The sequence below is a fragment of the Eupeodes corollae genome, chromosome 1 (assembly GCF_945859685.1).
Source record: "Eupeodes corollae chromosome 1, idEupCoro1.1, whole genome shotgun sequence".
NCBI lineage: Eukaryota > Metazoa > Arthropoda > Insecta > Diptera > Syrphidae > Eupeodes > Eupeodes corollae.
Genome location: NC_079147.1, coordinates 166,005,961 through 166,028,994, shown reverse-complemented (window position 1 = coordinate 166,028,994; position 23,034 = coordinate 166,005,961). Strand labels below are relative to the sequence as shown.

The window sequence follows — 23,034 nt, the reverse complement described above, 5'->3', positions numbered from 1 at the left end:
AAAACATCAAAAAAACTAGAAAATAAAAACAAATAAAAACGCTGTGTAAAAATTCGTTTTTCTTTATAGAAAAGTTGAGCCTTCCAACACTCACACTATTTTTAGTCATACTAGATATGGAGTCTCTCTTAAAAGTGATTTCACCTAGTAATCTAAAGTTGCTCTCTTTTAATTTTTGTAGGCAAAAGTAATAAATACGTTTTTTTCACAGAAACTAAGTACATCTATTATTTCTAAAGTTTGACAAAGTACAAAAATCAAGTCCAAAAAGTGTCTCCATATTTTTTCTGAACTTACAGAAATGCTGTTAGCGTTAAGAAATAGATGGCACCAACATGAAGTTGGCTACTAGCAGTCCATATATAGTATGTTAATGTTAAGGTTAGCCAGAATCTTTATAATGCTCACTATGGTTGCTTTCTTTGACATCGAAGATGCTTTTAACACGTGGCACATCAGCAATCACTTTGCACTAACATCTCTGAACGTAGATTAATTTATGCTGACTAGCAGAACAATTACCTCAAAATTGGACAACCCTTCTGCTAGAGGATTCGTTAGTAAAGGGACACCGTTAGGTGTAGATCAATCCCCACTCATCTGGAACCTGGTGGTAAATGAAATCCTAACCTGTCTGGATGAGGAGAGTTTCAGAGTGATTGCCTATGCGGATGACGTTGCTTTAGCGGTTTCAGGAAAGCATATTAACGCTTTAAAAGAACTCTTACAAAATGCCTCAGATAAACTAATACGTTTAGGCTGATCGGTGTGGACTGGGGGTCAACCAACACAAAACCGACTTAATGCTTTTTTCGAGGAAACACAATTAAAGTTCTTTATTGCTTAAAGCAATTGGTAAAAAGTGGGGCTTACAACCTCGACAATCTAAATAAAGTTCAACGTCCAGCTTGCCTACGTACAGCGAACCACTTCACACGACCTCAACTGTGGCACTGGATACCCTACTCTACCTAACACCTCTTGATATACTTAGCAAACAAAAAGCTGCAAGATTTGCTATTCGCCTTTAAGATTTATCGCAGCAGATTAACAACAACATTGGCCAAACCGCTATTCTTAAGTCTTTAGAATTAATTCAAAAGCACACAGACTATACCATCCTCCAATTGCAATTCGACAGAAATTCCCAGATTTCCAGGATAAAGAATTAGCTACTTATAGCCGAAACTTTTGGCGATAAAAGAAGTCTTGCTCTGGCTTAAATAAAACATGATATGTGTGATTTTTGCCATTTTCTAAAGTTTCTAAAAATATAACATAAAACAAAACGTTCGCTTTGGCATTACTTATTTTTCCTCTACATCCCTGTTTGCATAAACAATAAAAACATCTGTTTCCGAGCCGGCAAGACCATTCCAAACAACAAGAAAACAGTAGAAATAGAAAAGTGACTTGTCCCCTTTATTCCTGTGTCCTGTAAAAAGAATAAATCGTATTCCTGTATCCTGCACAAACAAATTTGCTGAATACTTACCTGATAAAAACTGTGCCCAAGAAGGTGAATAAAATTGATTTACATCAAATATAAATTTTACATTGAAAAACAACATTTTGTATCTTCGATTTCACTAATAGAAAATATTTATATTATTATGTTAAAATAATTCTTAATATTTGACTAGTTTTAATTTATGTAAATACTTTGGGTGGAAGAGTTTTATAATTTTATTTTATTTCTTTTGCATATTTTGTTTCGGTACTTGTTGTTTTCCCACATCTTTCGCAATCTATTTCTTAAATAATTCAAAAAGAAAAAGTATAGACTAGCTGAAAGAATGTCGGAAAATAATTCCAATTTTGATAGTAACGGAGTCCGTGATTACAATACAGACTCGCAAGACGTTCCAATGGCATTGCCCACTCAAAGTAGTCCGATGGGTGGATCAGGAGCGGGACAAACAAACTCCAACTTTAATTCCAACAGCAATCACAATTCCACTTCACACAACTCGAATACAAATTCATCTAAAACCACCAACAATACCGAAAGTCAGCCGGTAAGTGTTTTTTTTTTTAGTTTTTGTTGGGATAAATCAATATAAAAGCCCCTGGTTTTCTGTAGATCCTTTCAAAGCCACGTCTTCTAGAACTAGTTCGAGAAGTCGATGCTACTGCACAACTGGACGAGGATGTTGAAGAACTGCTTCTACAAATTGCGGATGATTTTGTTGAAGATGCAATCAAGTCGACTTGCGCTTATGCCAAACACAGAAAAGTCTCAAAAGTAGAGGTAAGAGATGTGCAATTGCACTTGGAACGCAAATGGAATATGTGGATTCCTGGCTTTGGCACAGACGAAGTCAGACCTTATAAGAGAGCTTCTGTGACCGAAGCACACAAACAGCGATTGGCGTTGATTAGAAAAACTATTAAAAAATACTAAAATCTCATTTTCTAGAAAATAAAGTCCTAGTAAAAAGTCAAAGTCTCGGTTATAAATAGGATTCTTCATTGTTTTTTAGTTAAAGTCCTAAACTTTATGTATTCCCAAGTAAGACGAGTAGTTTAAATAAGTAAATTTAAGCTTATTAATACAAAATTCAGATGGAAAAAAGACGTTTTTTTATTTGTACATAGATAGTTTTGAGTTTGCAAAAGAATTAATTGCATGAGACTGCCTTACGGCTTGAAATTTGGAAAATAATGGTATTCGAAAATAGCATAGCTTACTTTATACTCAAAAAAAAAAGAAGTAAATAACATTATTGTTATGTTTGAAAATATTACTATTCTACGAAATACAAACGTGCAGAAAATACGGTTTAATAAGCTACTATTCCTTTTTAACTCCTTATGTATTATGAACAGGTGAAACGAAATTCACAAGTACATAAACATTGAATCGAAGGTTGCAACGACGAAAATAGAAACTTTAGAGTGGAACCCCAGTCAATGTTATGATATGGAAGGACCACTTCTGCAGATTGTATAAAGGCTACAATGATCCAAATTCCGCTGTCGGGCAATATGATCCATTTCATAAAGACGAGTAAAGACAAAATTTTTGGTCAATTCTTGCCATAAAGTTCACGGAAAAAAAAATAAAATATGGATACCGAAAAATTAATTAGCTGTATTCACAGCAGACCACCTATCTGGTATAAATTTTCAAAAACTTATAACAACAAAGACATTGCTAAACAAACTATGGACCGAAGTTTCTTTAGAGAGGGAACTGACTGTTACAGATATAAAGAAAAAAAGGAGTAATTTAAGGGACCAATTCCGAAAAGAGTACACCAAGTGCAATGGAGCTGGAAGATCTGGTGCTGCGGCCGAAAACAAAAAGTCTTGTTGGGCTTACTACGACTCACTTTTATTTTTAGCAAAACAAAATGCTCCAAAGCAATTAAGTGGAAACTTGTCTGAAAAAGGGAGTCCTAGCTAAGAAGATGATACGGATCCGCAACCGGTTACAAGTATTTTAAAACCTCAGCCAGCAGTATCACAACCTGCATCCCTGCCGTTGTCTCAGCCGGGAACCTCAACAGAATCCCAACCTGAGGTACACAAGTCACAACAACATAAAAAAGCCTATGAAAAATCAGTGCCTATAACTCAAAATCAACGTTTTACTTCTCAAAGATCTAGAAGGTTTATGAAAAGAAACAATTACAACGTCGATCAGGAATATCTTCAAGCTCCACAAATTCAAACTCCAAACCGGTATCGTCCGCGGTCGGAAGCAGTGTATGCAGTCGAACGCCTGATATGCTCGTCCGAATTGTTCCGATCCGATATCAGCCGATAAATCGGTTTTAGTGTACGAGAGCCCTTAGAGGAAGTAAAGATTGCCATATCTTATCTGAAGTTTAAAAAAGCCGCTAGGATGCATCAACTTATCTATAAGATATTGTCGGTTTAAAGCATTAACGATGAATAGAACCCCTGCATTGTTTTCCCGATACTGAAAAAAGGTTCCTTCTAGACTGCATTATAGAGGAATTAGTCTTACATCGGTTACAAAATATTCTCTGCCGTAATATGTGAACGTCTAAAGTCCATCGTAAACAACTTGAAAGGCTCTTAACAATGAGGACTTAGACCTGGTTATTCCACAGTCGATCAAATATTCACATTACGGCCGATCCTGAAAAAAACAGAACATTAAATCGATCCCCACCATTTCTTCCTAAAGCCGCATATGACAGCATCTACTGGGACGAGGTGTGAACCATGTCTAGTTTTGTCATCCCTGCCAAACTCGTCCGTTTGTGCAGGATAACCATGAAAGAACTTTGAATTAGTTTAGGACTTTGACTACCTAACCTAGGCTTCGCTATGAAAACAGAAAACGACACTAGCGCTGAAATCAAACGAAGGATTACTTTTGCTAACCGCTGTTTCCCTGGGCTAAGAAAGCGATTGAGTAGTAAAGCACGCTCTGGAGCGACCAAAGTTTTACTATAAAAAATTCTCATCAATCCCCTTCTGCTTTACGGTGCAGGAGCTTAAACTATGATAAAAGGGATGGAAACCCGATTGTACGAAATGTACGATTACGTATCCATAAAAGGTGAGTATAAGAGAATGGCTGTGACGTAGACTTAGGCAAAAGGATAAAAGTCCCACGAATGAGATGACTGGGTCACGTAGAGCACATGAACAACAATGCTCCGGCCCCGATAGTCTTCGAATCCACAAGGCAAAAGTAAAAGTAATCTGTCATTAAACACGTCAAACTATGTAATTATGCTAGAATCGAGTCTAACTCCTCTATTCTCTCTTAAAACTCTTAATCTACAAGCAGATTACATGATAAAAGCTTTCAATATGCATGAGTTTCGGCTACATAATTAGAAAAGTTCTTTTCAAGCTATTCAAGGCAAAAACAACGGGTAAGAGGATTGGGTTAAACTGTCGCAGGAATTTAATAAGAGTTTGAATGTCAACACAGAAGATGTACACACAATTGGAAGAAATCTTTGATTTAATAGTGGAAATAGACGAGTAATGGAGAGAAGAAAAAACAGCAGATTGGATCACAACTTGGTAGAATAGAATTACTTTCATGACGCAAACAATGTTCACCTCATAAGCACAATGTTCAAGCTAAAAAGTGAACTCCTAATTTCAAACCATATCCATCACATACCCAACTTAGAATGCGGTCTTTGTAAAAGAAAGAGAAGATATACTTCATTGAAAAATGCCCTACGCTTATAAAAACGAGAAGAATCATCTTAGCGATTTCTTATCAGAGGATCAAGCCCTCGCCCAAATAAATAAAATTGATGTTTGAGAAGTAAAGTCCTCTCTCGAGCATCTGAAATCACCATCGATAAGGCACTCATCATCCCGGTTCCCATTTATGGCGCTGAGGCCTGGACCCTGTAAAAGAGAGATGTGAACGTCTCAGGATGCTTTGAGAGAAAAATTCTTCTCGTGATTTTTGGTCCCGTACACATAGATGGAGAATGGAGGAAAAGATATAACGACGAACTGTACGGGCTGTACAGCGACACTGTCCTTGTTAACAGAATTAAATTCCAACGGCTTAGATGACTGGGTCATGTAGAGCGAATGGACATCAACGCTAAAGCCCGGAAGGTCTTCGAATCCAATCCCGAGGGACGGCGCGGCGCAGTAGAGGAAGACCGCGACTCGGGTGGCGCGCTCAGGTGGGTGAAAACCTCAACCAACTTGGCGTGCGAAATTAGAGACAGCTAGCTAGGAACCGAGCTTGCTGGAGACGCATGTTGGTTGAGGCCCAGGTCCGTCCGGACTGTTGCGCCATCTTAAGTAAGTAAGATGTTTCTCCTAGAGAGAAAAATTACAATGTGGCAGTTTTTAAAACAAAATGTACATAATTATTCGAAAAATAGAGTTACAAATTTGTATGTTTTATTAAAACTGCTTAAACAAATAAATCTCTGTAGGTTGCACATAAAAGCTGTAGGCTTAAAATTACTCGCACTCATTAATGGTTGGGAGTTTTAAGTCACAAGGCCCTATTTATCTATGGACTGTTGCACCACTAATTTTTTGTTCAAACAAACAAAACGTAACATACAATTTAAAAATTATAATACAAATTACTTACGATATTACATATTAATTAAATTTGTAATTAGACAATGGGAGATGATAGGCCGGACGGTGAAGGTAAGTCCAGAATAGGAACTAGGAGAATCCGAAAACCAGGCCGAGTGGATTTCAGAAAAGTGGATGATAATGGTAGTGCACTCTAATTTCAGGCCATCAAATTTATCAGGCATGATTTTTGTTTTTGTAAAGAGATGAGATCCTATTACAAGAAGCAAGACCACCTCCAACATCCAACGAGCTATTACGAGCAACGCAACTATGCCGCAGCTGCCGTAACGGACATTTCTTCCCAATCCCTAACCTAATTCCTACCCATTGCCTCATTACAAACTAAAAATCTCTTTCACTTGTATTTCGAATAAAAGCAGACTTAAGCTAAGCTCATATCTAAGCTGTATGAGGCGGAAACTGCGTCGCTTAAAAATATTTTTAAAACCGAACAATTTTAGACCTGAATTTTTAATATACAACATTCTTCATCTAGTAAGTAAATATCTTGTTCAAAATGGAAAAAGAAGAGGAAACTATGATTGAAAAACGTTCTGCCATCATCACTCATATAAAAAAGGCAAATCACAAAGGGGATTTGCTTCTCAGTTGAAGGTATCAAAGGGCTGCATTCAACAGGTTATAAACCGGACTTCTTGAGGATAAACCACGCTCAGGAGGACCTAGATAAACAACTAAACAAAAGCATCTTCTCATAGTATCAACAATTAAACAAAAAAAACTGCACTAGAAATACGTGTCAAAATAAATACAATACGGAACAAATAAGAAATGCTGGACTATTTGGACGAATTGCAGTTCGAAAAACAATTCTTTAACTAAATATTTAGATAATATAATTGTATTTTCATTAAACAATTGAACAAAAACTGCTGGTCGTCTGTCAGATTCAAACAAAAAAAAATTAGTTAATTAAATTAAAGCAAAGCTTAGCAAGTTTTAACAAAATTCGTTTATTATTAAACTACGATGCTTAATCGAGTCTTTTAAAAAATTGTAGAGCTTTGGGTAGCAAGATCCATTTAAAATGTTTAGGAATGTTGTCCGATCTAAAGTTACATTTCCAAGATATTTTTGTCGGTATCCTCTAAAGATGGGGCAAACACCAATGAAGTGGTAAGTATTTTCTGTCGCTTCCTGATAACATAGAGTGCATAGGCCAACAGAGTCGTTGCGAAAAGCTTTAGAATTTAAGTTCAAAAGACCGCACCTTGCTTTGAACATTAAGCTGATCATGTCACGTACATTATTATCTTCAAAGTAATTCGGGACTTCCGCATAAAAAAGATTGTAAAATTCGTCGTGAAATTGTGATTGCATTGCAGCTGGTAAACTCGCCCCAATGCTTTTCTACTAATTTGACAGGCGAATCTGATTTTGACAATCTAACAGCTTTTAAAAGAAGTCTTTACTCCCTTGTTGCGAAATTGGATGAGAAATATCGGTAAAATTTCATCAACAAGGCCACAGCATCGCAGTATATAAGTTGGAGCTTAATCTTGGAGAATCAAACCACTTCGACGACAAGAACTCAAAGGATATGATTACTTCAATTCTACGAGCCAGAGATGAGATACTTTTAACTACTTACCTCACGGACCAGACCTGCCTATAGAGTGCCAACTCTGCAACACCCATGAGAGAGAGAATATCGGACACTTTTGAGGATTTTGTCCAATTATCCAAGAAATTCGTCGAGACATTTTTGAGTTGAACCAATTTGAAACTGAAGATGTAATCCAATCTAATCTTAATGGAGCAAAAAGCTGGGATAAAATCTACAAATTCCTCCAATGCGGAATGGCTTACAGAAAAAGAATTTTTACAGAGAGCTTTTAATTTTTCCAGTGCATTTAATTTTTTTTTTTTTTTTTACTGTATCTTTTCGTTAAAATTTAACTTTTTTTATATAAACTTGTTTAAAATTAATTTCCAGCAATTTAATTTTATTAATCCATTAAATCTTACTTTTTATATTTATTGTTTTGTTTGTTCTCGCTATTAGCATTCATGTGAAGTCATTTCTATTCTATTCCAATAAATATTTAAAATTATTTTGTTGAGACAATAATTATATTTGAAATATATTCTTACAGACAACAACAAAAAATCAAAACACCCTATACACACAGTTAGTTTCAAGCAATCTGGCGTAAGATGATGTACCATCCCTGTTCTATTATCAGCTGTAGCTGTCAACATGTAATATGTCATCAATAAACTTGTAGAGTTGAACTGTTCAAAATATACGAGATTACAAATAATAATTTTATTTTCGTAAAATTAGTTTTTTTTTCCAACATTTTATATTTCTGTTAGGTAAATTAGATGTATTTAAAAAAGAATGGGATACTCTAAGCTATCCTAAAGATCATTTAAAACTCACAAAATGCTTATCTCTTCCTGATTTGAGGACACTTTTGTTTAGAGCTTTGTTTATCATTAATATTTACTACATAATATGTTCACCTACTCTTTGTACATTAACATTATTTTTATTTTTTAGTAATTTTATTATTTGGTGAAAGATCCTTATATTCCTATTATATAAATACGTTTTATTTCTTTGCATATTTGTTTCGGCATTATTTCCTTTATTGTACTCTTCTTTTGCTATCGTAAAAACAAACAAAATTACAAACACCCACAAGTAGTTTAGCTGGAAAAATGTCGGAAAATAATTACAATTTTAACAGTAACGGAGTTGATGGTGTCGATTACAACAGCATAGACTCTCAAGACATAACGATGTCTTCACCCACACAAAGCAATCCCATGGCAATTCCTCAAACGAATTCCAATTTCAACTCAGCCACCAACAGTGCTGGAATTATTTCGAATGCTTCAAAGACAGCCAATCACATTGAAAGCCAACCGGTAAGGTTTTGGTTTGTGCTCAAGATTGACTACTTTTAAACACATACCTATTTTCTAAACTAAACAGATTCTCTCGAAACCTCGCCTACTTGAGTTGGTTCGAGAAGTTGATGCTACTGCACAACTAGACGAAGATGTGGAAGAGTTGCTTTTACAAATCGCAGATGATTTCGTCGAAGATGCTGTTAAGTCTACGTGCGCCTATGCGAAACATAGAAAAGCGTCCAAGGTGGAAGTTCGGGATGTTCAATTGCACTTGGAACGCAAATGGAACATGTGGATTCCTGGCTTTGGCACCGACGAACTAAGACCATATAAGAGGGCTGCAGTAAGTGAGGCACATAAACAGCGATTAGCATTGATAAGGAAGACTATTAAAAAATACTAAACATTTTGTACGACACACTTTTATATAGGAATTAATTGAAAATATAGATGAAATTTTATAAATCCTGTCTTTTTTCGATTTTCATTAGTTCCACTTCGAAAAGAAGCACAGCGTTGGGTGGAATTGCTTGTCCAGATCCGTGTTTGCCATATCCTAATTCGGGTGGAATAACGAGACGTCGTTTTTCACCCTCACACATACCCATCAGACCTTGTTCCCAACCTTTGATGACTTGATTGGCTCCCAGTGTGAAAGTGAACGGAGATCCCCGTGATAAACTACTATCGAAAACGGTGCCATCCTCCAAGGAACCCTTTTTGGAAATATGTACATTAGTATATTTTAGCTTTTATATTTATTCTAAACTATCTAAAGCTAAAGCATACCTTGTAATGAACATGAATGAAATCGCCCTTTTTTGTGCGGGTAGTGCAGTCGTCTATTCGTTTTTTAATACCAATTTTCACTTTGGGCTGTTCATCGCATAGAGCAGGAGAAATAACAACACAAATAAATAATAAAAACTTCGGCCAAGATTTCATAATGCTTTTGATTTTAATTTTATAGTTACAAAATTTAAACAAATTTATTTTGTATAAGACTTGAATGTGCGGCTTTTGGATTTCAGGAATTGATTGATGGTTGAATGGAGAATTGATAAATAAATAACCACCCCTTAATATGTATTCTTTTTTTAAGGCGAGAATGAATTGATAGAGTTCGGATTGTACTCCAATTGGGAAAAGAGAAACTCCTAAAAAGAGAACTGGTTGCTAGTTGCTTTGCTTATCTTAGGTGTTTTTAATAAAGAAACTAAAATAATCAACAAACACTAATTCTATAATCTTTTGAAATGCAGAAGTAAATAAAATCTCTTCAAATTGCGATCTCGTTCCGATCTCCTTCCTAAAAGTTGCTTGAAACTTAAAAACTTCTTTTTTAAGTTTGTACTTATTCCAATTATTATCAAATTTAACTTCTTTCTTATCAAGTCCCTCCCTTAATTCAATGCGTTCCATGAAAACAAATACAAAATAATTTGTTTAAATGATTTAAATGTGTGTTGAATTTACTTAAAAGCGATTTAATGGCTAAATGAAACTTCAAAATTAGTCAAAATTTCCCTCTGAGTGACGTAGTCGGCTGCAAACTTATTGGACACTAATTTTGACGCTTCACAATCAGCTGCTCGGTAAGGAAATAATAAATTCATTATATTTTATATTTGATTTTATTGAAATTCAAAACAAAAAAGATTTTATAAAGTTGTTTCATATATTTACTTGTGTCATTAATATGTCAGTTTCGTATTGGCTAGTTTGAATTGTACATCACAAAGGGAAGGTTCAGTTGACATAAGGGACTTGAAAGTAAGGCAACTTTATTGTAGCTGATTGGCCAGCTGCCAAGAAATTGCATTCCAATGAAGGCAAATTTATTGGAAAGATAATTTAAAAAAAAAAAAACCTTCCTAACTATCAAGCCAATTCTTCCCTGTCAAAATGACAGCTGGTCATGCATGTTTTTTTCATTCAACTAAAAGTTGATCTTTATTACTCGTTCATTTATTTATTTTCTGCTCAATTTTATTTGATGTTTTATGTTAAAGGGTTCCTATTGTTGCAGTGTAACAAAAATTGTTCAATTGCCATTCTTATACATTTCTAGAATTTGTTATAACTTTAGCAGTGACAATTTTTAGAAATTGTTGATCTGTCAAACTACCAATACCAACATTGAAACCAAAAATATTTTTAAAGAATTAAATAGCAAAAAGCGAAACAAAATCAAAGCTGCATTTAACTTGGTTAAGAATTTTTAAACGAATTGATGAGACAAAACACTGTTTTATTATACATACAATGTTCGACTAAGATGATGAATGGCTTAAATACAATAAATGCAATACCTGTTTCTAAATAAATAATTCTTTTTGATAGTTTAACACTTTATGGATTATTACAAATCGGAAATATTTTATATTTCATTAATGAGTATTGGACAGGTTCAAATAAAATAAGAGACTTCAATTGCAGTCAACTGAATTCCTTGAATGTGCATTTTAATCAAGGCAACTAGTTAATTTTTCAAGTGTCATACATTTCAAACTTTACTTACCTCTACCTTCAATTGATCGTGCAAAAAACACTAATCACACAAGCTACAGTCCATCACGGTATTTTTTGTATTGTCAAGGAATATTGCTTAATTCTTGTCAAATCTGACAATGACAATGTTTTCAACAAAAAAAAAATGAATGGAATGGTGCAGAATATCGGTCTGTCATCAGATAATCCAAAAGAGACCAACAATCTAACATCCAGTCCATGGTCCGGTCATCGCAGTTTGGATTTTCTGAGCGGATCAAAGTCCTGTCATCAAATTTGATATTTGTGTTGTATGCAGTGGTAAGCGTCCATTTTCCACAGTCTTTTTGAAATTAAAATTTCATTTCTTTTAAATTATCTTTGAGTGCGGTCATACCTACATATTTTTAATATTAAGTAAGTAAAATTAATTAAGGAAAAGTGAAATATTTGATTTCTTAAATTGATGTTATTTCCTACATATAACATACCTGTTTCAGTTACAGTGAACGATTGGTGACCATCGCTGTAAGAAATTCTAAGGATCTGTATGTACGAATCACCTGTTCCAATGTATCTTTTGTCCATTGTTTGTCCATTTTTTTTTATCAGGTTTAACCTGTTTAAAATTTTTTTAAATATTTTTCTACCTAAATTCATTAATTCAAAGTTATCTTTACTAGGCACAGAACAGCTTTAAATCTGTCTACCGGCATCCTACACAAATTCTAATAGTCTGCACTGTCCTCCCATAGTTAGTCCTTGAATAGGTGCGCCTCCAAATCATGGAGTTCTCTTACTTCGAGAAATGGATTCATCCAAAACCTGTGTTTTCTTTTATCCTCTTGAAGAGTTAGCTGTTATAGTTCCTCCAGCTTCTTAACAAACATTCATTTTTTTCATTTTCATTTACTCAAAGGCATTTTTTTACATAATTTGTTTGAAATTTAATTTTGTAAAAAAAACAACTACCGAGACAAAAAGTAAATCAACAAATAAGTAAACAACAGATCAACCGTTGTGCCAAATGTGACATTTGAGTCTGCTCATGGCAAGACTTAATATACCCAGTAAAAAAAACACTGGATTGCGGATGAGATTGCGGAAGAGAAGATGGATTGGATTTTACTCTTGTGGAGCCTCAGTTAACGTTTAGGAACGGCAATATTTAACAACAGTCAGAAATAGATTAGACCCCAATCAAATGTCATATTCTACTTATGTAAGCATATAAACGGGGTATTTTTATGCCATGACAATAAAAATAGATTAATCTGAAATATTGGTGTAGTTGAAATACCAAAATATAATCGGAAGATTTTGTAGAAGAGAAACCTGACATTTCCCTAAACTACACCAAGGGGACTCCAAAAGCTGACCAACTTGTGATGTATTATCGTTTTCAATGACAAATACCCCGAATGCGACTTAATCGTTAGAAAAGCCATAGAGGAAATATATTGGGGCATATTCATAGATGTTTGATAAACTCTTGCTAAGTTGTTATTAATACAGTCCAGAGTTTATGCAAGGAGAGAATGCACGCTGATCTATCAAGGTCGGAAAAGATCTTACCGATTCATTTGATGTCAAAAAAGGTTTTAGACAAGGCGATGCACTGTCATGCGACTTCTTCAACATCATTCTGTAAAGAATTGTGCAAATCTCAACCGTCAACACTAGAGGCACAATCTTCCAAAGGTCCATCCAATTACTCGGATACGCAGATGATATTGACATAATTGGAAGATCAAAGCGTAATGTCAGTGGAGCGTTTTTGAGCATTGTGATGTGACGGAAGCGAAGAAGATGGGTTTAGTGGTCAATGAGGGCAAGACCAAATATATGCTGTTATCAAAAAAGGACATTAAACAACGACGTCTTGGACAAAACGTCAACATGGACAGCTATAACTTTGAGGTAGGTAAGGACTTTGTCTACCTAGGCACCGCTATAAACACAGTAAACGACCCAGACGCTGAAATCAAACCAAAAATAACCTTTGCAAATCGCTGGTTCTTTAAACTTAGAAGGTAGTTAAAGTAAAGTTCTCTCTAGAGCAACTAAAATCACCATCTATAAGACACTCATCATCCCCGTTCTTATTAATGGCACTAAAGTACTATTCACATGACCACGACCAACGAATGAACGAATATTCGTCAATGTTGACGTTTCTTTCACATGAGAGTTTTTAACTCGTCGCGAATGAAGCCACAGCCGAACACCATATACCACCGAAACCAAAACAAGAATGATTTTTTAGGATAAGTACGCGCGATTATTTTATTCGTTGTGAGTGTGGATAATGTGGAACGCGAATAAAGTTTGACAGTTCGTATAAACTTAAATTTTGTTCGCGACGAATAAATTTGTTTTCTTAAATTTATTAATATATGAAATTGAAAAGTAAAAGTATGTATCATAAATCAAATAGAAACTATATTCCTATCGTTTTGTTAAGAATTTGTGTGGAAATATGTCTTCAAAAGTAAATAAACTCACATTTTGTAATGCATTCGTCGTTCGTTGGTCGCGCTCATGTGAATACTACTTAAAGCACAATTCACATGAGCACGACCAACGACCAACGAATGAACGAATATTCGTCGATTTTGACATTTCTTTCACATGAGAGTTTTTAATTCGTCGCGAATGAAGTTTGACAAGGAGCCACAGCCAAACACCATTCACCACTGAAACAAAAACAAGAATGATCTTTTTAGGTTAAGTGCGCGCGATTATTTTATTCGTTGCATGTGTGGTTAATGTGGAACGCGAATAAAGTTTGACAGTTCGTATCAACTATAATTTTTTTCGCGACGAATAAATTTGTTTTCTTAAATTTATTAATATACCATATTGAAAAGTAAAAGTATGTATCATAAATCAAATAGACACTAAATTGTTATCGTTTTGTTAAGAATTTGTGTGGAAAACGTATATAAACTCACATTTTGTAATTCATTCGTCGTTCATTGGTCGCGCTCATGTGAATACTACTTAAGGACTGGATTCTGTCAAAGAAAGATGAGAGCGTCTTAGGATGCTTAGATAGAAAAATTCTTCGGGTGATTTTTGGTCCCGTGAGCATAGATGGAGAATGGAGGAGAAGATATAACGACGAACTGTACGGGCTGTACAGCGATACTGACCTAGTTAGTAGAATTAAAGTCCAACGGCTAGGGACCGAGCTGGCTGGAGACGCAGGTCCGCCCCGGACTGAAGCGCCACCTTAAGTAAGTAGAAAGAGTTAAGGCAATTCATAAATAAATTTAAACCTAAGTTTAAGGCTTAATCTGTAGTTTAACTATAAACATAGCAATTGCTCTGTTTAAGTTGTTATTATCACAGCCAAATGTCATATTTGATTTTTGTTCGTGAATTGAAAAGCTGAATATATATAAAATAAAAATGTCGATTGATGCCTCAATTTGTATAGAGAAACAGTCACATTTTTTTAATATTATTATTATATTATACATCCAATTTGAGGAATGACAGCACAAAACAACAAGTTTGAAAATATAACAATACATTTTTGCTTTGACCTGTCATTTGAAGCATAATTATAGTAGAATACAACCTTAAACTGGTGTTTTAATAAACACATCAGGAAAATTGACTATAAATAAGAGCTGTGTTTATTAAATCAACAAGCCTTAAACTATTGATCAAGAAATCACGACTTTAGTAATTCTCTATGAATACACCGCATTATATTTCCTCTATGAGAAAAAGTATGGGTTGTGGACAACAGGTACTTCAATTCCTAAACTGACCTTATGTCATATATTTTGACACAACAAAAAACACCAATTTAACGTGAAAAAGAACGCCCTCTGTCCAGCGGTGAAGTGTCAAAAGTTCAGTCTCTTTCTCGTCTATCGTCAACTATATCAGATAATTTTTATTTTTATTTTAGATGTTAATCACTTTTGTTTGGTTTAATTTTATTGTAAAGTAGTTTTAAGATAAAAATAGTTAAATTAACAAAATAAAAGATAAGAATTATGAATAGCATGGGATGGGCGTTAATTTTTAAAAAAGGCTGTTGGTGTACACGAGAATCTATAGTAATAAATGGAAGCAAGTACACTATTAAAGAGCGGATAGCGCAAGGGTAAGACCAAATAATAAATTACCAGACAATTTTTAAAGTCGTCACTGATTGTTACTGTAATTTTTCAGAGGATTTAGTAACATTGATCTGGGTGAGAACACCCTAACTAGGAAGTCTTATGCAATAAAACGAATAACATGTCACAGCATCGAAGACCAAAACTTTGCCTTGCGAGAAATAGAACACTGCCGCCAAGTCGATTCGGAGAATGTTATAAAAGTAATTGACTACCAATTGAAGGGCTCCGCGGATATTGTCATAAACACCACCAGCCAGCTCAACATAGTTCTACCTTACTATAAACATGGCTCCTTGGGAGATCATCTGACGATGCGTTCGAAGCGTGAAGACCACATGCCAGAAGCGCAGATTTTGCAGATATTCTTGGGCATTTGTGATGGACTGAAAGCTCTGCATGAAGCTAAGCCAAATCCATTGGCACACAGAGATCTTAAGACGGCCAACATTTGTTTGTCGGACTCATTCGAACCAATTATTGTGGACCTGGGATCAGTGACCGAAGCTCGATTACAAGTGTGTGGCCAATCGGAAGCACAGCGTCTGCAAGAAGAGGCCGAGGAACGAAGTTCGATTGTTTATAGGGCACCAGAGTTGTTTTCTGTCAAAAGCTATTGCACTATAGACGAAAGGACTGATATTTGGGTAAAATCATTGTTATAAATATGAAGCATCTGTCTAACAAGATGAAACAAGTCTTAAATTTACGTCCTTAACATAACACGAACTTACTTACTTGCAGAGTCTTGGATGTGTCCTGTACGCAATGTGTTTTTTCCATTGTCCATTCGATCCTATTTATGAGAAGGGCGACAGTGTTGCTCTAGCCGTCCTCAGTGGCAACATAAACATTCCAGAAAATTCCATTTATTCCCAAGTAAGTTGCTTCTCCAAAATATATTTGTATTTCCACTGATAACTTTATCTTTTTAAGGATATGCACGAGTTAATTGAATATCAGCTGCGATTAGATCCAATGGAACGTCCATTCATTTACAGTGTAATCGAAAAGACGCACGATCTGATAGCAAAACTGGAGGGCAGAGTTTAAATTGGACTAGATTATGGCCGTTCCGAGTGCAACTTTACTCTAATAAGCATTTTATTTTGTTTTATATATATTATGTATATTTTATTTAAATTAAAAATCAATTTCTTAACTAATGATCATCTTTTGTTAGACCAGGACAGTTGCTATCTATGTCGTCGAGGTCTTTGTAGTGCACACCACACCAGTGGCAATAATTGTAAGACGTGCGCATGTAGCTAGTGAGCATTTCAAGTTTTTCAGCAGCAGAGTATTCGAAGACATCCTCTTCGTCTTCTTCATCGTCGACGTCTTCTTTTTCGGGTTCATCGTCTTCAGATGGGGGAGTGCGATCTGGCCAGAACCATTTGAGATGGGGTTCATTGACTTTTGCCTTTTGGTCGAGTTCTTCACACGATTGTTGGCATTTCCTGCAAAAATTTCATTTTAGCAAACCTCAGGATTACATTTAGAACCCCAATTTATGGTACTTACCTCAAGGCGGTGGCGACGAAACGTTCTTGTGCTTTTTCCGTCATTCGTTGTCGATATTCTTCTGGTGTTACTTCGGGTTGGTTTTTTAGGCGTTGTAAATGTTTGGCACGAATTTGCCTTCTCTTGGTTTCAATGTCTTTCAAGGCAGCTTCTCTACCCAACCCACTGCGATCTGTTTTCACATTAATACCAATCGGTTCCTTGATGCCGGAAGACGAACATTTTCCGAGCGAATCACCAGGCTTGTAACCCATTTTGGCAAGTAATTTAAAACCCTTGTTCTCGCTCTCAATTGGACATTGTAGACCTTCTTGCAATCGTTCACTGCTTTCGATGTTCTTCGGCTTTTTGTTAAAATCTGCTCTTTTAGCTTCAATTTTGACTTGACGCTTTTTGCCTCGGTCCTGGATGAGACTCGGCCGAACTTCCGTCAATCTGATGGTACAAGTTTTAAAACATAGTTTAAAATATTACTTGAGTTATAATGTTACCCGTTAAGAAATGCGTCCGACATGTAATCTTCTTCTTCTGAAGACATTTTAAATAAACAATATTTCTTAAATGCGTCTTGTATTGTAAAGTTCCTAAAAACAAAAATATTTTGCGTAGACCTGTTTGTTATTTTGTAAATAAAAACTGTTGACGACTTGACAGCAAACATAAGACGCGTTCGGCGATCAATTTGGTTCAAAAACACTTGATATAAAGACCAGAACCCTAGCTGTCATTGTGGTATGTTTATGTTGGATTGAAAGATGGAATCAATTTTTACCGAATTTATCAGAAATTAATGAGAGTGTTAAACAAATATGAAAATGAGAACAATGCATTTTATAACTTTGCTTAACACTGGCTGTCAAATTTTGTATTGATAAAAAAAAACACATTTCAGAATAAGCGGCAGAACTTGCGATATACTCTGCAATGAACTAAAGGATCTGGAAATGCAAGGTACAAACTTCAGCCCTATGTAGGTACTTATCAAGCTGATTTTCAGGAAGACAAAGATCTATACGAGCTCCAAAAGAACGAATGGGATCCCGTCATTGAGTGGTTTAACAACGTATATCATAACCCACCGTCTCGGATGCGAATAAAATGAAAACATCCAAGTACTTGCTTTTACACAGTGAAGTTGTTCTATGGTTCCATTTTTTTTTTTAATTCTTGAAGTGCAAACATTCCCCTAAGGATTTTTCTTTGCCGTCGACACCTTTAAGTCGATAATCCTTTTTTCTGCTGTCATAGAGCAGCATATCAGCGCAGATAAGGCCGTAACACAAGGTCGTCTCGAAGAAGAATTTCAACTGAAGTTCTGGACGACGAGAACTACAAGCTCACTTGGCTGCAGCTATCCTCTTAGTTCACTTCAACCGGTCCAAGAATTCACTGAGGAGAAGTTAATTGTGTAGAAATTCCTAGTTTCAGATTTTTACCAAAATCACACTCATCCAGAGCGATCACTAAAGCTGTTATAATGGGCTGCAATTTCTCCAAGACTATCTCTTTGGTTTCTTAATTTGAGGACTCGCCTGGCTTGTCCAAAGCACTGAGGATCTTCTTGATGTTGGCATCGCTATCGATCAAGGGACGATAGTCATCTCTTGTGGTTATATTCACTGGAACAATGATTCCCACATGGGGAATGTTTTGGCACACATTTTCCTAGCCCACTACGACTTAATTTTGTAAATAAAAACAAAAGCAATAATTCTTATTTTGTAGGGAAATTGTATAAATAATATTACTTACCAAGACCAAATTTATTTCAAAATGAAATATTTGTTTTGACAGCAGCCATCAGCTGTTTTGTTTACATTAATTTGAGCTCTGACTGTTTCAAAAGGTTTGTTTGTTTAGTTCAACTTTGAATTGCTACTAGTTTTCGAGAGGTTTTATATAAAACTTGTGGTTTACGAAAACTTGAGGTTTACCAAAATGTAGGTTTTCGCCCAAAACCTATAATTTTGCGAGAACCGAGTTTTGGGCTTGGTGTGAGAAGCCTGTTAGAGTTCTTACCTGACCCTAAATTTACAAATTTTTTTTCTCAAATAATTGGCTTATAAAGGAGAATGTATTAAATCGGTTTCAATTGGAAGTTTTAAATTGTATGTTTCATTCTGCTCTGTAATGTCTTCCTAATACACAATACTGAAGTAAATTCAGGGCATATAACATAAAGGGTTGTGTATAATCACAATCTTAAAAGGAAAAATATCTAAGTTGACGTTTAACAAAGCCACTGGAGCAGATGGCTTGAATGTAGGCGAGCTTTGAAGATAATTTGGTTAGGGGAATGCACCAACTTATCTGTAATGTATTTTCGGAAGAAAGCATGACAGTTGAATTTTCTGCTTTTTTTTATATATTTTACAATAAAATAAACAAAATCGCACTGACAGTACTTTTGTGAGTTGTCAAAACGTGACAAAAAAGAATATCCGGCGTCGAGCTTACGATATATACAATTTAAAGCAACCACAAAGCTTAGGGTTTCAAATTACCTTATAAGAGCCCATAGTTTTTACGAAATATTCTTCTTTTCGGAAACCAACAAAAGTCAAGTTATACCAGTCTTGAACGTTCCCACTATTATTAAGAACGTAAACTGGTATTTTTTTGAATTATTAATATTTGATATGGCAATGCTAGCACTGTACATGTGCTCATGCTAAAAATGAAACGTCAAAACTTCAAAAGAATTGAAAACTAGCAAAGACCAAAAACGTACGGTTTCAAATTTTAATATTTAATAATTTTATCCATAAAATATGAACTTTTAGTTATCTTAAATGGGAGTTGTAAGTAAAAACACATATGAACCTGTATCAAACATTTATATAACTTTCTCTATACAAATAAATTAGAAAAAAGTAAAAATCAGTTCTGTAAAGCGATCGGCTCATCTGAAATCTAAGAAGAAGACGTTGAGCAAGTCTCAACAGCAAAGAGCAGATGCCAAAGGAAATGCCTCTAAGAGGGAGAACATCTTCAATGCCCCGCCGAAACCCTCCAGAAAGGACTACCTTTTAAAACGTAAAAGCAAGTACTACAACGAACCCCAGCCCGATGACGACGAGGATGATGACCAAATTGTCGACAACGTCATGGACATGCTCGATGGAGATGATTTGGAATACTTGGAAGCAGCCGGCGCAAATAAACAACGGAAACGAAAGCATGCCGATACAACAGTTGATGCTGAATCGGTTGGCTTAGAATCTCGTTATTCCACACAGAACTTGAAGGAGAAATCCGACTTGAAAATTAAGATCAGCCTGTTGCCGATAAAAAGTCGTGACGGTGAGATTATAAGTCGCACAACAGAAGTCGATTACAAGCCAAAACCAAAAATGGCTAAGAAAAACGTGGACAACGAGGAGGAAAAAGCTAAAGACGAAGTGGAGTCCGAGTATGAGGACAGCGATGATGATGTTTTGTACGACGAGGACGCCACAAAACCAGCTCCACAACAGAAACTGATTTCAACGACTGATTTACTTATTCATCGTCAGCAGGAAATTGAACGCCAAAAGTACCGAATCGGTATCATCTGTTCGGGTATTCTGGAGAAGCCTGAGGACAAGATGAAAAATTTCAATGTACTTTTTGATCTGATGGAGGAAACCAACGAACATGGAACACCCAACCTATTGACAGTCCGTAAAGTGGCGATCCTATCGATTACTGAAATTTTCAAGGATATTCTCCCCGAATACCGTGTTGGTCAGATCGACACTAAGATGCAAACAGGTAAGTTCTTTTTTTTTTAATGAGTTTCACTGAAGTACAATATTTCGTGTTTATTTTTCTTACAGTTAGAAAGGCCACGCTAGAGCGTGTTACCTACGAAAATGCTCTCCTCCAGCAATTTAAAAAATTCCTGCAAAAGCTTGAGAAAATCACGGCCTCAGTTACAAAACGCGGAAATGGTCGCATCACACCGCAAATAGTTAAAATCGCCGAAGTTGGAGTGACATGTCTATGCGAATTACTCATAGCACATCCCTATTTTAATTACGTTCAAAATATTGCCCAACTCTTGGTGTACATGCTCAATTGTAACTTCCCTCGCATGCGGGAAGAAGTAAACAAGTGCTTCCGCACGGTTTTTGCAACTGACAAGAAACTAGATATGACTTTGTACATCATTCGACGTATAAATCATCTCATCAAAGCCAGATCTAATTTGGTTCATTTGGATATGATCACGTGTTTGTTGGCTCTGAAAATCAAAAATGTCAATCTGGACGCGGAGAAAGAGAATGAATTGAAACAGAAGAAACTTGAAGCTCATAAGCAGCGGTTATTGAATCTTTCGAAGAAAGAACGTAAGCGCCGTAAGAAGCTAACCGAGCTTAATAAAGAACTCGAAGAGACGCGTGCCGAGGAGAACAAACAATCCAAGCACCACAAAATAACTGAAGTTGTAAAAATGGTCTTCACCATTTACTTTAGAATATTGAAAAATGATCCCAACTGCAAAGCATTGAGTGCGTGCTTGGAGGGACTTGCAGAGTAAGTTTATTTTTTTTTTACCTAACCAGACTACCAGCAAACATAAATTTGTTTATAATTTTGTAGATTTGCTCACGTTATCAATTTGGAATACTTTTCGGATCTGATAGACGTCCTAAACAATATTCTTGAAACACAGGAACTGGGATATAGGGAGCAACTGCATTGCATTCGAACGATTTTTGTAATTTTGACGGGCCAAGGGGAAGTCCTTAACATCGATCCGATAAGGTTCTATGGACATTTCTATAGAAATCTGTTAGCAGTACACGCGGGTAAAAACCACGATGATTTCCACATAATCCTTCGCACTCTTGATGATGTTTTGGTTAAGAGGCGTAAGAATATCACTCAGCAGAGGCTGTTGGCTTTTGTTAAGCGTCTTTCGACAATAAGTATGCATTTGATGCACAACGGAACGTTGGCTTCGTTGGGAACTGTAAAGACAATAATGCAATTGACTTCAATGCTGGATATCATTTTGGATACAGATACAAGCGTAGGATCAGGACGTTTCGATCCAGAACTGGAAGATCCAGAATATTGTAATGCATCGTGTACGGCATTATACGAGCTGACATCCCTCGCTCGACACTACCATCCCATAGTGAGAAGGGTATCATTGCATATAGCTAACGGTGTTCCGGCTACCGGTGATGGTTGTCTTCCAGCAGAAATTGGAAAATTGTAAGTACATATTTCATTTACAGGAATGTAATGTAGATATAATTGTTTCGTTTTTTTTAAAAAAGGACTCCTGAAGAATTCTTTGAAAAATATGACAGTTCACAAATGGCCTTCAATCCGACAATTCCAGTTCCTAGAAAATCGGAACCAAAAATAAAGAAAGGAAGATACAATTTTGTTGACACGTCCTTTAAGAGTTACTACCAGTCGATAATGAAACAAGCTAAAGTTGTGCCAAGGTCTTCCCAATGTTTTGACTTTTTTACGAATTATGAACAAGGACCGGATAGTATAATGGAAATTGATGATTAAAGCAATAAAATGGATTGATGGAACATGTTTTCGTAGCTAAATAAAATTGTTGTTTTTTTTTTTTCATGTTAGGATTTGTTTAAAGGTTAAGAAAATTCACATCAAGTCGAATCTTTCATTTAAACAAAAAAATGTATGTACAATTTCGTTTGAAGATAGCGGATAAATTTAAGGACAAGTTTGCGTAATTAGTCAAATGAATTAAGGACGTAACAGAAATATGTTTATACCGCTTAATATGAGACTGATTTAAGCAACGTGTTGACAAAAAGCGTGAAAGTTTTTGAAGTTTATCAACAATTTGTTAATTTTATAAATTTTAATATTATGCTTTTGCATTTTAAGTGCGAAAGCACGTAAATGTCCAGAAAAATTATGCTAATATTATCCTTGACACGAAATGCTCCAAAAAAGCACCGATTTT

General features: G+C 35.6%; 6 protein-coding genes across 7 annotated transcripts; 4 read left to right on the top strand and 2 right to left on the bottom strand.

The window, feature by feature from the left end:
* Window positions 1-1,364: 1,364 nt before the first annotated feature.
* Window positions 1,365-2,516, top strand: LOC129939722 (transcription initiation factor TFIID subunit 12-like). Its single transcript, XM_056047838.1, has 3 exons — window positions 1,365-1,519; window positions 1,773-2,018; window positions 2,084-2,516. The coding sequence occupies exons 2-3, from the start codon at window positions 1,797-1,799 to the stop codon at window positions 2,402-2,404; spliced, it is 543 nt and encodes a 180-aa protein (XP_055903813.1). The 5' UTR covers window positions 1,365-1,519; window positions 1,773-1,796; the 3' UTR covers window positions 2,405-2,516.
* A 5,786-nt stretch (window positions 2,517-8,302) lies between these two features.
* Window positions 8,303-9,405, top strand: LOC129938691 (transcription initiation factor TFIID subunit 12-like). 2 transcript variants are annotated; one of them, XM_056046382.1, is made up of 3 exons: window positions 8,303-8,397; window positions 8,775-8,955; window positions 9,023-9,405. In XM_056046382.1, exons 2-3 carry the CDS (start codon window positions 8,827-8,829, stop codon window positions 9,341-9,343), a joined length of 450 nt encoding a protein of 149 aa, XP_055902357.1. In that variant the 5' UTR covers window positions 8,303-8,397; window positions 8,775-8,826; the 3' UTR covers window positions 9,344-9,405. The 2 variants fall into 2 exon arrangements, with proteins under 2 accessions (XP_055902357.1, XP_055902356.1); XM_056046381.1 differs by having other exon boundaries at window positions 8,733-8,955.
* On the bottom strand, window positions 9,347-10,015 carry LOC129938692 (peptidyl-prolyl cis-trans isomerase FKBP2). The gene is made up of 2 exons (XM_056046383.1): window positions 9,730-10,015; window positions 9,347-9,656 (listed from the first exon to the last, which is right to left on the bottom strand). The coding sequence occupies exons 1-2, from the start codon at window positions 9,883-9,885 to the stop codon at window positions 9,399-9,401; spliced, it is 414 nt and encodes a 137-aa protein (XP_055902358.1). The 5' UTR covers window positions 9,886-10,015; the 3' UTR covers window positions 9,347-9,398.
* A 5,272-nt stretch (window positions 10,016-15,287) lies between these two features.
* On the top strand, window positions 15,288-16,735 carry LOC129941954 (serine/threonine-protein kinase 16). The gene is made up of 4 exons (XM_056050735.1): window positions 15,288-15,553; window positions 15,622-16,216; window positions 16,314-16,448; window positions 16,506-16,735. Exons 1-4 carry the CDS (start codon window positions 15,444-15,446, stop codon window positions 16,620-16,622), a joined length of 957 nt encoding a protein of 318 aa, XP_055906710.1. The 5' UTR covers window positions 15,288-15,443; the 3' UTR covers window positions 16,623-16,735.
* Window positions 16,732-17,749, bottom strand: LOC129941955 (G patch domain-containing protein 11). Its single transcript, XM_056050736.1, has 3 exons — window positions 17,585-17,749; window positions 17,094-17,528; window positions 16,732-17,029 (listed from the first exon to the last, which is right to left on the bottom strand). Exons 1-3 carry the CDS (start codon window positions 17,629-17,631, stop codon window positions 16,732-16,734), a joined length of 780 nt encoding a protein of 259 aa, XP_055906711.1. The 5' UTR covers window positions 17,632-17,749.
* A 2,007-nt stretch (window positions 17,750-19,756) lies between these two features.
* On the top strand, window positions 19,757-22,656 carry LOC129941257 (nucleolar complex protein 3 homolog). Its single transcript, XM_056049845.1, has 5 exons — window positions 19,757-19,894; window positions 19,961-20,846; window positions 20,912-21,611; window positions 21,678-22,298; window positions 22,364-22,656. The coding sequence occupies exons 1-5, from the start codon at window positions 19,886-19,888 to the stop codon at window positions 22,608-22,610; spliced, it is 2,463 nt and encodes an 820-aa protein (XP_055905820.1). The 5' UTR covers window positions 19,757-19,885; the 3' UTR covers window positions 22,611-22,656.
* Window positions 22,657-23,034: the final 378 nt, after the last annotated feature.